The sequence below is a fragment of the Pelmatolapia mariae genome, linkage group LG22, assembly GCF_036321145.2.
Source record: "Pelmatolapia mariae isolate MD_Pm_ZW linkage group LG22, Pm_UMD_F_2, whole genome shotgun sequence".
Lineage (NCBI taxonomy): Eukaryota > Metazoa > Chordata > Actinopteri > Cichliformes > Cichlidae > Pelmatolapia > Pelmatolapia mariae.
Window position 1 is genome coordinate 21123136 of NC_086245.2, and position 12083 is coordinate 21135218.

Genomic DNA, 12083 nt, shown 5'->3' on the forward strand with positions numbered 1-12083 from the left:
AGAACTGGAGAAGTGAAACGTCTTCAAGAAACTTAAAGAAGTCCAGTCACTTTTTTTTCCAAGCTATTTTGGATTCCCACACTGGGAACTGGGAACCTACACTGGGATAAAAAGAGAGAAACAAAAACTGTACGTTGATTGTGTAGCAATTCCAGGATGTTGCAGAGCAGGATCTGTTTTAGAAAAATTCAATATCAAGAAACAGACCAGATCTCACTTTGCGTGTCCTGCACATCAACTACAATTAAAATAAAAAAATGCTACCACAGTGTTCACATTTTTATTTGGCTTTGCATAAATTGAATGAAACAATAGATTATTATAAATGAATGAATTATAATTATATACATTATTATAATTGTAAACTAATTACTTAATAATTAATAATTCATATGAATATGAATATGTTATAAATTAAATACAAATACATACATTTGCATGTTTTGTAACCAACTTGTCCCCCCCTGCATGGTGTGTTTTTTTTTCCTTTTCCTAACAAGCACTAGTGTCTTATAGTTCAGGTTTGTCAGTGGGTCAGTCAGCCATGTGATCTTGGTTATATGGACAATGAAATACATGGAAAACAAAAATCTAATAATGCTATATAAAGTATTCAAAAGTATTTTTCGATTATAGCTAAAGACTTATTATTATTATCTTAACACGCTAAACTAAAGACAGTGCAGTCAATGTTAAATCTAGCAGGAGGGGCCTAGCACTGGAACTGTGAGGATTTGAGTGTGCTACCGTTAGCATTTAGCAAATGTCACGTAGCTGCTTCCAGGACCTCCAGATGTCCTAATTCACAAGAATCAGTTTATTTAAAAGTACTTAGCACTTACTGAACTGAAGCGTGTCCAAAAAATATTGAATGTGAATATTCAGAATGAGCCGCTGGTTACAGGAACTGAAAATGTTTTCCTTGAGTTTGAGCCATTCACTGTGACTCAGGGCTGATGTTCACTGTGCAGTGCATTCATACTGTACATAAATGATTTTCCATCATGGTCCTTACGTCATAGATTCGTTAATGGAATTATATCTTTAAGCATGTCGGCATTATGTAGTTTTGAAATTGGGGTGGATCTGAGTCTGCACTGGTAGAGCACACAGTAGCAGCCTGTAAACCAAGGTAGGCACACCATAAAGCTTAACCTGCTTTATCATTATTTTTTACTCTAATGGGAGCATAATTTACAAACGGAACACCATGCTGATTTAAATAAGAATTGAGAATAGTGATCATGACCATAAACTCATCAGGGAAACTTTTCATTGCAGTCATAAGTCAAGTGAGCAACAGGGGTGTTTCCCATAAACTTCTGCACAGTCTGCAACCAGAGGAGTCCCTGCATTAAGACATAAGACAGGCTTTTCCTTCCCTTTTCAGATTGAAAGAGTAAATGATTCAATTTACATGTAGAGTTCAGGTAATAAATGTGTCACTGTTACAGGTTGTTGGTCATCAAAGTTGAAGCCTGGGAAATAAATGTTGAAGGTGTTCAGGTGACTTTGTGCTGTAAGTATAGCTATCTGAGGAATAAGGTCCTGTCATACAGGTTTAAAGACCAGTTGGCAACCTGGGGCAACCTCCGGTCATTAGGGGAAAAGTGAATTATAAAACCAGTTGGTTGCTGGCCATCGCCTGATGAACTCAGTCGCAAAGAAGGTGCTGCACCAAAAACCTTGTCATTGCTTTGGTCACTAGTAGGTGACAGCTAGCAGTAGTTTCCATGGAAGTCACGGTAAATACATAAGAGAGGATCTACTCACCGGATTTCTGGCCACTACTTCAGGATTGTTGACAACGGCAATGAGGTGGATGAGGGTAAGGGCAGAATTGAGCACGAAGGAGCAGAAGAGGTTCTTGTGGAGGGTGATCCTTTGGCAGCTCAGACTCCTGTGTGCAAGGATTAATTAAAATGCTGATAATACTGTTCACAAATGTGGAATAAAACCTTTTCAGTCACAGGAAACACAACATCAAAGAACACAAAAACTTGGTGCAACCGATGACACGTACAGGAAAGAGAAGTGGCTAGCAGGCTGATAGTTTAATGAGATGGTCAAATATTGTTTAAAGTGTCAAATAATTGTTATCTTTCATCTCAAACTGATTTTTTATGCAGCTGTCAAAGAAAAAAAAGCTTGGATCAATGAGCTGGATTGTCTCTAAATGGCCTGAACAAGCTAGAAGTGCTGTTAAATAATGCATAATGGATCCCAAGGGTGCATTCGCATTAGCTTGACTGGCCACTCAGGATTAATAGCGTAATAAAATGCATTACGGGCAAAGTGAAAACAACTATTAGAATCAAAGTCATGCATATCAGTATTATTATTATTGCTTTTGATGGGGTTTTTTTTCTTGACAGCAATCAAACAGACTGCATTTCAGACCTGAATGGAGTCCTGTAGCAAATTGCTTTTTTACAGAACATACCCTCCATTAAATACCCATTTTACAGTTAAATAAGTTGTATCCATATACCTCTCATGGCCAATTTTATCTTTGATGACTCATAAATCCCCCTGAGACCAATGAAAGCACTAAATGTCCTGAAAAATAGCATAGGGCAGCACATTTTCACAGTGGCCATGTAAAATATTCAGGCATTTTTCTTTCTCCAGTTCCTGACAAAAAAGGAAATGTAGGAATTGCTCATTGTTTATGTAAGTTTTATTTATACAGTACAGCCCATTTAATTACACATAAACCCAATTTTCTTCACATAAAATTTTTTTTTAAAACTATGTAGTTTATATAGGGAGGACTTATCAAAAATGGGGCCATGGCAGCATCGTTCAACTGTCACAGGTCCCAATGTCTCTGTCAGAATTTCCACCAGCTCCCATTTTTCCACAGAAAACTGGAGTATTTTTATCTGGGAATCCTGACAGTGTTGATGTAGAGTTGTAAATAACAGAGTAGCGACTATACAGCATCACATACCACTGTGAGCTTCACATCTGGATCTTATAATACAAAATCCAGTAATTTAAATGTTTTGGCAGTGAATATATTAAGTAATGGCTGCAAAGAGAGGAAAAAAAAGATAAGACGGTCTCAGCCAAACACCTTGTTACTTTATTGAAATCTTAATTTGTTAGGACTTTAATCTCGATGAACCTTGACTGGCCACTGAATTGCTCTGCAGCTAAGGAGTTTGACTCTCGGTGGGTCACAGGGTTTTGTGATTATGCACCTGCCCCAAACTCGGCCTCTAGATTTATGAGTGCGTATAAAACTTTGCTGCACAATAACGGTCTCTTACAAGATCTGTTCTGGATAACAGCTGTGTTTAGGAGGTCAGCAGACTTCAGCACATCAAAATTTATAACTGCAACAATCGCCAACCACAGGGCCAACAAGCCAGTGTTTCTAAATATTGTTTCAGAATGTAAAAAGTGTCTTTTTTATTTGTCGCCACATGCTTCATGTTCAGAGTGTCTGCTTCAATTAAATGAAAAGCCTCAGTTCTTTTGAAATAACACTGATTAAGTTTCTCACTTCCCAGAGAAACGTAAATTTTCACAACTATTTTGTGGCACAATCATTAAAATATTATAGATGTGTTCACTGAATATTCCATTTCTTTCCCTCTAATCTGTTTTGTTATTCTGACCTCTTATCTAGTTGAATTTCAACTGAAGCACACCGCTTAACTTTGTATTCTCTTCCTCTGGGATTAAGCGTCTGATTAAGCACCAACACATTCTGCTCAGAATTTTATATATGCACAAAAAACTGAAAATTTGTGAGAGAGCAAAGAAATTATTTACATATTCTAGAAGTAACCTTAATGACATAGACCTTACCTTACAAGATATATCCACATGAGGCTATAAAAATAAAACTGAATTGAATTGAAATATTGTTTTTCTGGTGATTGCACAGACTTTTTTTTTTAAGGCCAGAAACAAGCTGCAAATAGTTGCACTGACCAACTAGTTGTCTAGAGGCTGAGACTCTCAACCCCTGGGCAACCACCTTGGATCACAATGGGATTGCCAGAGTCATCAGGGTTGCCAGGTCTCCTGGTGGGAGGCAACCTGTTTCCAAACAATCAGAGTCCGACTCAGACCAAGTGCAACACTCTCACATTGGTGAGCTGCTTCAAAAAACTGCTGATTTAAAAACACAGACAGATTGCCAACATGTCGTAATGAGTCTGAGTCAGTCTGTGCTGAGGAGTGCAACTCATCTGTGACATCTGTGTGTCTTTGCTATCCAGCTGCCAGCTGTTTTTATTCGGGTTATGTTCCTATGTAGATCCTGAGTGACGGCATCATTTTGCTGTTAAATCACCATCCTGTAGCAACTATGTCCCTATTCTTCTAATCTGTTTCAGATTTATGAGGTTCTGGGTGGACCCTTAAGTAGCTAATGTAAATTTACAGTTTCTGCCAGTTTATCACAGTGAATCACCATATTATCCCAAACAAATTGCATTTAATTGCCAATTTGACGCTACTCAATCACAAACTGATTGCATACTGACTCTGTTTTATTGCCACTTTATCACCATTTTGATGCAGCAAAGTCACTTTGAAGATGACAACTGACTGTGAGTGGTCCTCAAAGACAACAAGTTCATTATAGATAGTTCTAATAATTGTGGTTATGCCACATCTCCAGCCACTGTTTTTCCTAGTATGACTATAGTGTAAGAGAAACTGCAGTGTCAGATTGATAGTTTGCATTAATTTATGACAGGGAATAATATTTTTATTACAGTCTGTCTCATATTTTGCTGACTCCAAATAAGGCAAAGACAAGAATCGTGCTAATAATGAGTAAGGACAACATCATCACTGTGCCTGTCAGATCATGTCAGGTAAAGATGATGAGTCATTAAGGATGACAACACCACCTATTAATCATCATTGCGTCATCAAATCAGTAACTACAGCTGCATTCTCACAGTGCTGCAGTCTCACATGTAGGACAGGAGCATCACATTGAATCTTTTACCTGAAGTAGAAGAAGATGGCCAGAGAGATAAGCAGGGAGGCTATGGATAAAGCATGGCCCACGATGGCCATGTAAAACAGGATGTACGCGGACTGTAAAACAAAACAAAAAAACACAAAGATGGAGATACTGTGTATTACTAGACAAAAGGAACATGTTTTCTTGTCTACAAGCTAACTTTCAGGTCTACCACAAAATTCAGCTGAATTAATTTGATGGTTTTTACTTTTAGGACAAAACGCGCAACAAGAAATGTTGTTGGACTTTCACAATCCTGAACCCGATTTCCAATACTGATATTTTCAATGATAACTTTAGTTAGTTTGAGTAAAAAGGCAAACAGGAGAAGGAAAACCATTCTCATTATTTTCCAAACTAATGCTGTTAGCTTTGAAACAGAAGTTTATTCATGTTTATTCATTATAACTTTCACATCATTCTGAGCGCTTCTCAAAATGTTTTAACCTTGCACTGACACATATGGTAAAACAGTGAGCCTCTGTGCATTTACTACATGTAATATATTTGGTATATTTTCATCATCAAACTTGGCAGGAGTTACGTAAGACTTCAATCACACAGGCTTAGAGATGGGTTAGCAACTGCCTGGCAATCACTTGCCTATAATTGAATATTCCCCAACTAGCTGGCAATCGGTTTTCGGTGGTTGTTTTCTGTTGCTAAGTGAAAGTAGTCTCAAAGGGATCCCTTGTAATTGCTTTGGTCACTAGAAGACTGCAACAGCTGCCTGTCATTTGTAGGTAAGACTCTGGGGCAGCAAACTCTTTGCAAGCGATTTCACACCGCAGCCTCCAGTAACCACTTTCCAACTAGTCGGGGAATGCCTAGTGACCAAATTTGTGAAGGCACAATCTACTTCTCCGAGAAGTCAGAAGTTAATCAAGCATAACGTTCAATATGTTTGTGTTCAGGAATGCAAGTAAATAAATGAAATTTGGCACCTTAATTTAAAAATAATAATGTGCTTTACTGTTTAGTCTGCTTTTTTGTAAAACAATAATTATAATTTAGCATTTGCAGCATAATTTCAATTAAGGAGCTTACGTATACTGGTGGATTAACAATTACCAAAGCATAAAAATGACTTTCTAATTACCAGTACTCTTAATTTAGGGCAGCTAATACATAGACCTTACATTGGGCGGTGGTCTGATACATTTGTTAAGCGCCGTATGGGAAGAGGTAACTTTACACCATTCGATTCCATGTGTTCCCAGTGAGGATTATAATTTGTCAAACAATAAAACATAATGGACCACAGCTGTGCAGCCCAATCGAACAACAATAAATTTGAACATTTTAATCCCCCTACGATCAAACACACATGTAACAGAGATAAACAAAACCTGACTTTTCTACTTTTCCCACAAATATGAATCTTTAAAAAAAAAAAAATTCAAGTAAGAAATTAACTGGAGCTGACAGAGGAATGTTTGAATCAAGATAAAATATTATTTGAATGACCGAAGCAGGTAGAAGTATCAATCAGTCAGTTATAATTAGTGCTGCAAACATTTTCTATCTTTGGCACAATTTAATCCCCAGGTCTAACTCTAACACCATGCTGATGAGATTCTGTTCACTGTATAGCCAAAATATCCATTAGTAAACAAAAAAAATTGCAATGACAACAAAATGAAACGGCTTTTGGGAGATTATGAATGGTTAAGGTCAACAAATCCAGAAAGATTCCAGATCCAAATTTAAAGCCAGCTGCTGAACATTTTTGCACAAACACAAATGGTTTGGCATAAGAGTTGATAATAACATGCTTGCCCATAAAAGAGGCACAGTCACTACTAATTAAAACATTTCAAGAATGTTTTACTAAAGTTCAAACAGTCCATTTGGGTGTTTGTATTCCCAGCGAGAGTTCTGTGATGCTCTGGTCTGGTTTTCATGTGGAAAATGTTGTTAAAGGCTTCATTTTGTAGCCGTGGGCTGTTGGTGATGAGAAGGTTGTTAATATGTGAAGATGTCGTCGTAACACTATTACTAAGGAGACTTCCTGTGACTGTATAGCCTGTGGTACAGGCTATTGGGAAGCATTTATTGGAAGCAAGCTTCCAATAAATTCAAACTCTGTTTGTTCAGTCAAACAAAACCTACTTTGTCTGGACTTGGCCCAATGAGATAAGACCATTACATGTACAAATTCTAACTGTAAGCAGGTAATAATGTAATTTTAAGCCTTCCTGCCTGTCATGTAAACAAATGCATCAAACTCATGCGTGGTCTGAAATGTCAGCTATGTTATTTTAGATCAGTATCACACCAGTATGGGAGAGTTATGAATCTTGGTAGTGCAGAGCCCCTGGCACAAAGGAAACTATTATGCTGACCCATCACACTGTGGCCACAATGCAGCAGATTAATGATAGCGGAATAGTTTTAAATTTGAAATAAATTACCTTCAGCTTGGCATTGGTGTTTTCATTGCAGAGTGTGTAGTTAGACCAAGTTCTGTTGGTGTCCGGGTGACGAAACCACTGCCCGTCCTCTCCACAATACTTTGTTGCTTTTTCTGAACATATCGGTTATGAACTAAGTTAATCGCTTCAAATTAAAAGAACTTGAAAGGAGCTCAATGTTTCAGTCTCGCTGCTTACCCGTAGGGTCGAAGTCATGAAAATAATTAGGGCAGTTTTGGAAAGTGTAAGTTCCCGCTGGAGTGTCGTCCCAGCACAGCCAGCCATCCCAGTTGCGACTGCAGTACAAACCTATAACATCGACACAGTGTGATGACACTTAAACATTAAGAGGGGAGTAGAGAACCCCAGATTTTCATTTAATTTGATATTCTTGTTACCTGATTTGTTATAAGGCGGATCTCGATTCATTTTCTCGAAGCATTTGTACTGGTTGTCGAGGATTTTTTTCCTCACTACTTCCTGCTGCTCCCGATTAGCCGTGGGACTGACCGTGGCCTCGTCGGCACCGTTGACCTCAGTCTCCCTGGAAAACTGGGCGGCTGCCTTGATTTTAGTGAAGTTTAATATCACACATACACACAGAGTCATGCTCAGTTAAACTAAACAATGACCAAGAGAAAAACGGTATGGAATAATTGCACATTATTGTTACATTACCTTTAACCTGTCTTTAGTGTTGATGGCACAGAGTGTATAGTTGGTCCATGTCTTGTTGCTCTCTGGGTGGCGAAACCACTGCCCATCCTCTCTGCAGTACCTGGATGCCCTTTCTAAAAAGAATGCTTATATATAAATATATCGCTGTACACAATTTAACACTCACTGAGTTCTTTCTTTAAAAATATAATTCATAGAAGATGAGGGAAGGTTAGCAGGAAAGCAGCAAATCTTTAAACAAGAAACCGTGTTGAATTTTACCACCTACCAGTGGGGTCAAGGTCAGAAAAATAATCAGGGCAGCTCTGAGAGACCGTGGTTCCTGCCGGAGTGTCGTCCCAGCACAACCAGCCATCCCAGTCACGGTTGCAGTACAGTCCTGCAGGACCCAACAAACCCACAAAACATGATAGCAAATGTGTATAGGTCTCAAATTCACATGGATAAACGTGAAACTTATAATTACAGGGAAATCTCACTGGCTAAAAACAAGACACTCTAATATTTAGTTGGACTATCTTTAGGTTTGATGCAGTCACTTTGGCATTGTTTTGTGCAATGTCACATTTATTTCCATCTTGAGTTGCATTGTGTTTTAGACAAGATCTTGTACTGACAATGGGAGAGTTAGCCTGCTGGGTACAGTCTTCTCCATTGCATCCCAAAGATTCTCAGTGGTTTTAAGGTCTTGCGGTCCATGAACCACTCTTTCACAGTTTGAGCCTGTTGAATGATGACGTTGCCATCGGGTGAATATTCAGGTGGTCATTTGAGCTCTGTACAACTGAAGCAACCGGAGATCACAACACCTCCCCCACTGGGTTCTACTGTAGGCATTAGGCATGAGCACCTCATCCACCTTTCTTTCTCTGCACAACTGTTCTCTTTTGTTGGGAATGCTCTTACTTTCACCAGTAAACATAGCTGTGAGTTGTGCTGGTGGATTATTTACAATTTTTTTTAAATGATTTGATGTCACCAAACATTTACATAACCTCTGATCACTTCACCATATTCAGAATTTTTTTTCCCCGACTGCATTTCTTCCTCGTAGCAGTCCTCCCAGGTTTAAATAATGCATCGGGAAGTTCCTAATCCAGCTTTAGTAATTTCCGCAATATCCTCATTTGTTTTCTTTGCTTAATGCAGGTCGATAATTTGACTTCTGAAACAGAGTAACATCTTATTCACAACCATGCGATGCATCACCAGACATGGCTGTTTACGAACTTGGAAGCTACTCACTGCATCCCTTGAGGTTAAATAACTTCCTGCCAACCAAAACATTAATCACTGCAGAAATTATCCAATGGAAGGTTCTTATCCAATTATTTTGTGAAGTCCAGGCACTGAATTTCTTTGGCCAGGTAGTGTAAAAGCTCAGCACTGTGCAGAAGAAAGAATCAGTTTACCTGTTTTTGTAGACGGTGGCTCTTGTTTTATTTTGAGGAGACATCTGTATTCACTCTCAAGCAACTTCAGTTTCTATGCGGAAAAAATGAAAATTTCAGCTTTAAACAGTACTGAACAGACAAACTGAGGACCATGTGCAAGGACCTGTCAAATAAACACACATCAAACAGTTTATTACATTCAGCGTATGTTACCCTCTGCCTTTTCTCATGGGTGGTTGCACAGAGCGTATAGTTGGTCCAAGTCCTGTTGCTGTCTGGATGTTGAAACCACTTCCCATCTGCTCCACAGTACTTAGTTGCCTTTTCTGTAAAGAATAATTCCATCACTAAATACAGGTGCTTTTTACTATCCATCCATTCATTCATTTTCTTCTGCTCATGGATTCAAACCAAGGACTCTTCTTACTTAGATGTTTAGATGTTGTAACAGTTTATCAGATGAGCAAATCCTCTTGAATGTCTTTGCTCACCTGTGGGGTCGAAGTCACCGAAATAATCAGGGCAGTTTCGGGAGGCGTACGTGTCCGCTGGAGCGTCATCCCAACACAACCACCCATCCCAGGTACGACTACAATACCGCCCTACACCAGGAAAAAAAGCAAAGAAATGTTTACAAGCCCATTATTCATAAATTTGCAAGCCTATAATGCAGATGCTGATGAATGTGATATATTGACCTGATTTTCTATAAGGTGGATCATTCTTCATTTTCTCTTGGCATTTCTTTTCATTCTCAAGGATAATTTTCTCTGTGCTAACCCCTGGAGCCTCCGTGGTTGGCTCTGCTGCTGCGTCCCTTTGAAAATCAGGGATTTCCTTCTGGGAATGAAAAATATTAGGCTGCTGCATATAGAAACTGATGCAAGCTTTGTCTTGTTCAATCACTTTCAGAGAAAAAACAAAACAATGAACAATTACCTCTAATTTGTCCTTTAAAGTTTGTTGACAGGTAGAGCTAGTCTGGATCCAGTTACCTGATTCATCACAATATTTGGTCATTTTTTCTGTGGAAAAAAAAAAGGAAAAAGCCTCACTGGCAGTGCTACAACAGCATTATCCATCAATAATTTTCCTAAAAGTCTCATATACTATATTAAACGGCTTACAGGCACAGTCTACTGCTCCTGTTTGCTTAGCAGAGAGTTCAGTAGAGATTCTTTGTATGCTTTGGCTGCGTCTTTCAGTGTTTTTCAGCAGTAATACATTGGCATAGCCCAAACACATAAATCTAAACCTGAACCTTGGCATTATGAAACAAATGCATTTAACTTAGCTCGAAAAATATCATCAGAAGTTAGTCACATAGAAATGTCCACATTTGGAATAATTGTACGGTCATTTCCTATACGTCAGGTTTCAAACCACATGTAGTGGAGATCCATGGCTGGACCTATCAGTGAGATCACTTTGTTCCTGACATCAACAACTGCAGTCCGACTGCCTAGTCCTCTCTGGCAGCTCATTAACTGTTCAGCAACCACTTCCAACTGTACGTCTTCCCAAAGACCTCGTATCAGCAGCATCAGCTTTCAAGGAGTCATGAGGGTACCCTTAACACCACAGGAAGATCCTTTATGAGCCGTCTCTTACAAAAATGGCTACTCTGTTCCCACATTCATGTTCTCGCTCCCTATCCATCTGTCAGGAATCGAGCGTCCCTATATATTTTTATAATTCCTCCCTTTCTTTTCTTTTCTTTCTTTTTCTTTGCTTGTCTTTTCCCCCTTACATATTCCTCATTCATCTCTCTGTCCTCTCCTTCACCTCTGCTCTCTTCGTCATATTGCATCTCCTAAATCAGACATGACTTGAGTCTGGAGTTCTTCAACTAGACATTATTGAACCTTGTATTACTCACAATGTAAAAACTGCACATTCTTTGGAAACGCTTTATGCTGCAATCCCAACATCAATTGTACTTATATAATCACAGTCAAATTCAATATGAATAAATCTTTTTTTCTATCCTGCCTGACTTAAAGAGTACAGTAGGATCGTGTTTTACCTTGTTTACAGTGTATTAATCTTTTCTCTAGCATGTCATACAGAAGCAAATATGATTGGGCTTTTTCATGAATCTGCAACCAAGTAGTTATGCAAGGTTATGCTTAATCTCTACAGACTAATATCTTTATATAAGTGCACATAATCTGTAGGCAAACAACAACATTTTTGCTATTGGAATCTTTCTGGTTTTAAATTTGTAGTGTCCAGAAGATTGGCCAATCACATGTGAGCATTCAAGCAAATAGTTAATATTAATTTAATATGTAACTACATTCATAAACAATGAATGGAATTGAATTATTGGCTTGGATATCTGCAGGTTACACCGAAACCAGTTGCACAGTTGTGCTTGAATGAAGATGGTTAACGTCTTAAGATCGTATTACTAAGCTGAGGCTTCAGTTTTGCGTCTGTTGTGTGATAAACAAAAGCATTAACCTTTGACCTGAGGAGGGGATTGACATAATACATAATAGATAATCTGCCTCAGCTAAGTTTCACATCAATCACTCTATTGCTTTATGAATAAAACTGATGATACTTAATGGCTGATGCATGGAAACCATGCATCAGCCA

The 12083-nt window shown here is 38.5% G+C and overlaps 1 protein-coding gene across 3 annotated transcripts in view; it reads right to left on the reverse strand.

Annotated features, from left to right (window-relative positions):
- calcr (calcitonin receptor) overlaps positions 1–12083 on the reverse strand; it is a 65276-nt gene that overhangs the window by 21750 nt on the left and 31443 nt on the right. For all 3 annotated transcript variants that reach the window (XM_065471041.1, XM_065471043.1, XM_065471042.1), the window contains 12 exons: positions 10419–10504; positions 10178–10319; positions 9971–10081; positions 9693–9805; positions 9498–9570; positions 8354–8464; positions 8086–8198; positions 7806–7971; positions 7606–7716; positions 7408–7520; positions 4976–5067; positions 1774–1900 (listed from right to left, as the gene is read on the reverse strand). In XM_065471041.1, the coding sequence (XP_065327113.1) occupies positions 1774–1900; positions 4976–5067; positions 7408–7520; positions 7606–7716; positions 7806–7971; positions 8086–8198; positions 8354–8464; positions 9498–9570; positions 9693–9805; positions 9971–10081; positions 10178–10319; positions 10419–10504 (1358 nt within the window). The remainder of the gene's footprint in view (positions 1–1773; positions 1901–4975; positions 5068–7407; positions 7521–7605; positions 7717–7805; positions 7972–8085; positions 8199–8353; positions 8465–9497; positions 9571–9692; positions 9806–9970; positions 10082–10177; positions 10320–10418; positions 10505–12083) is intronic.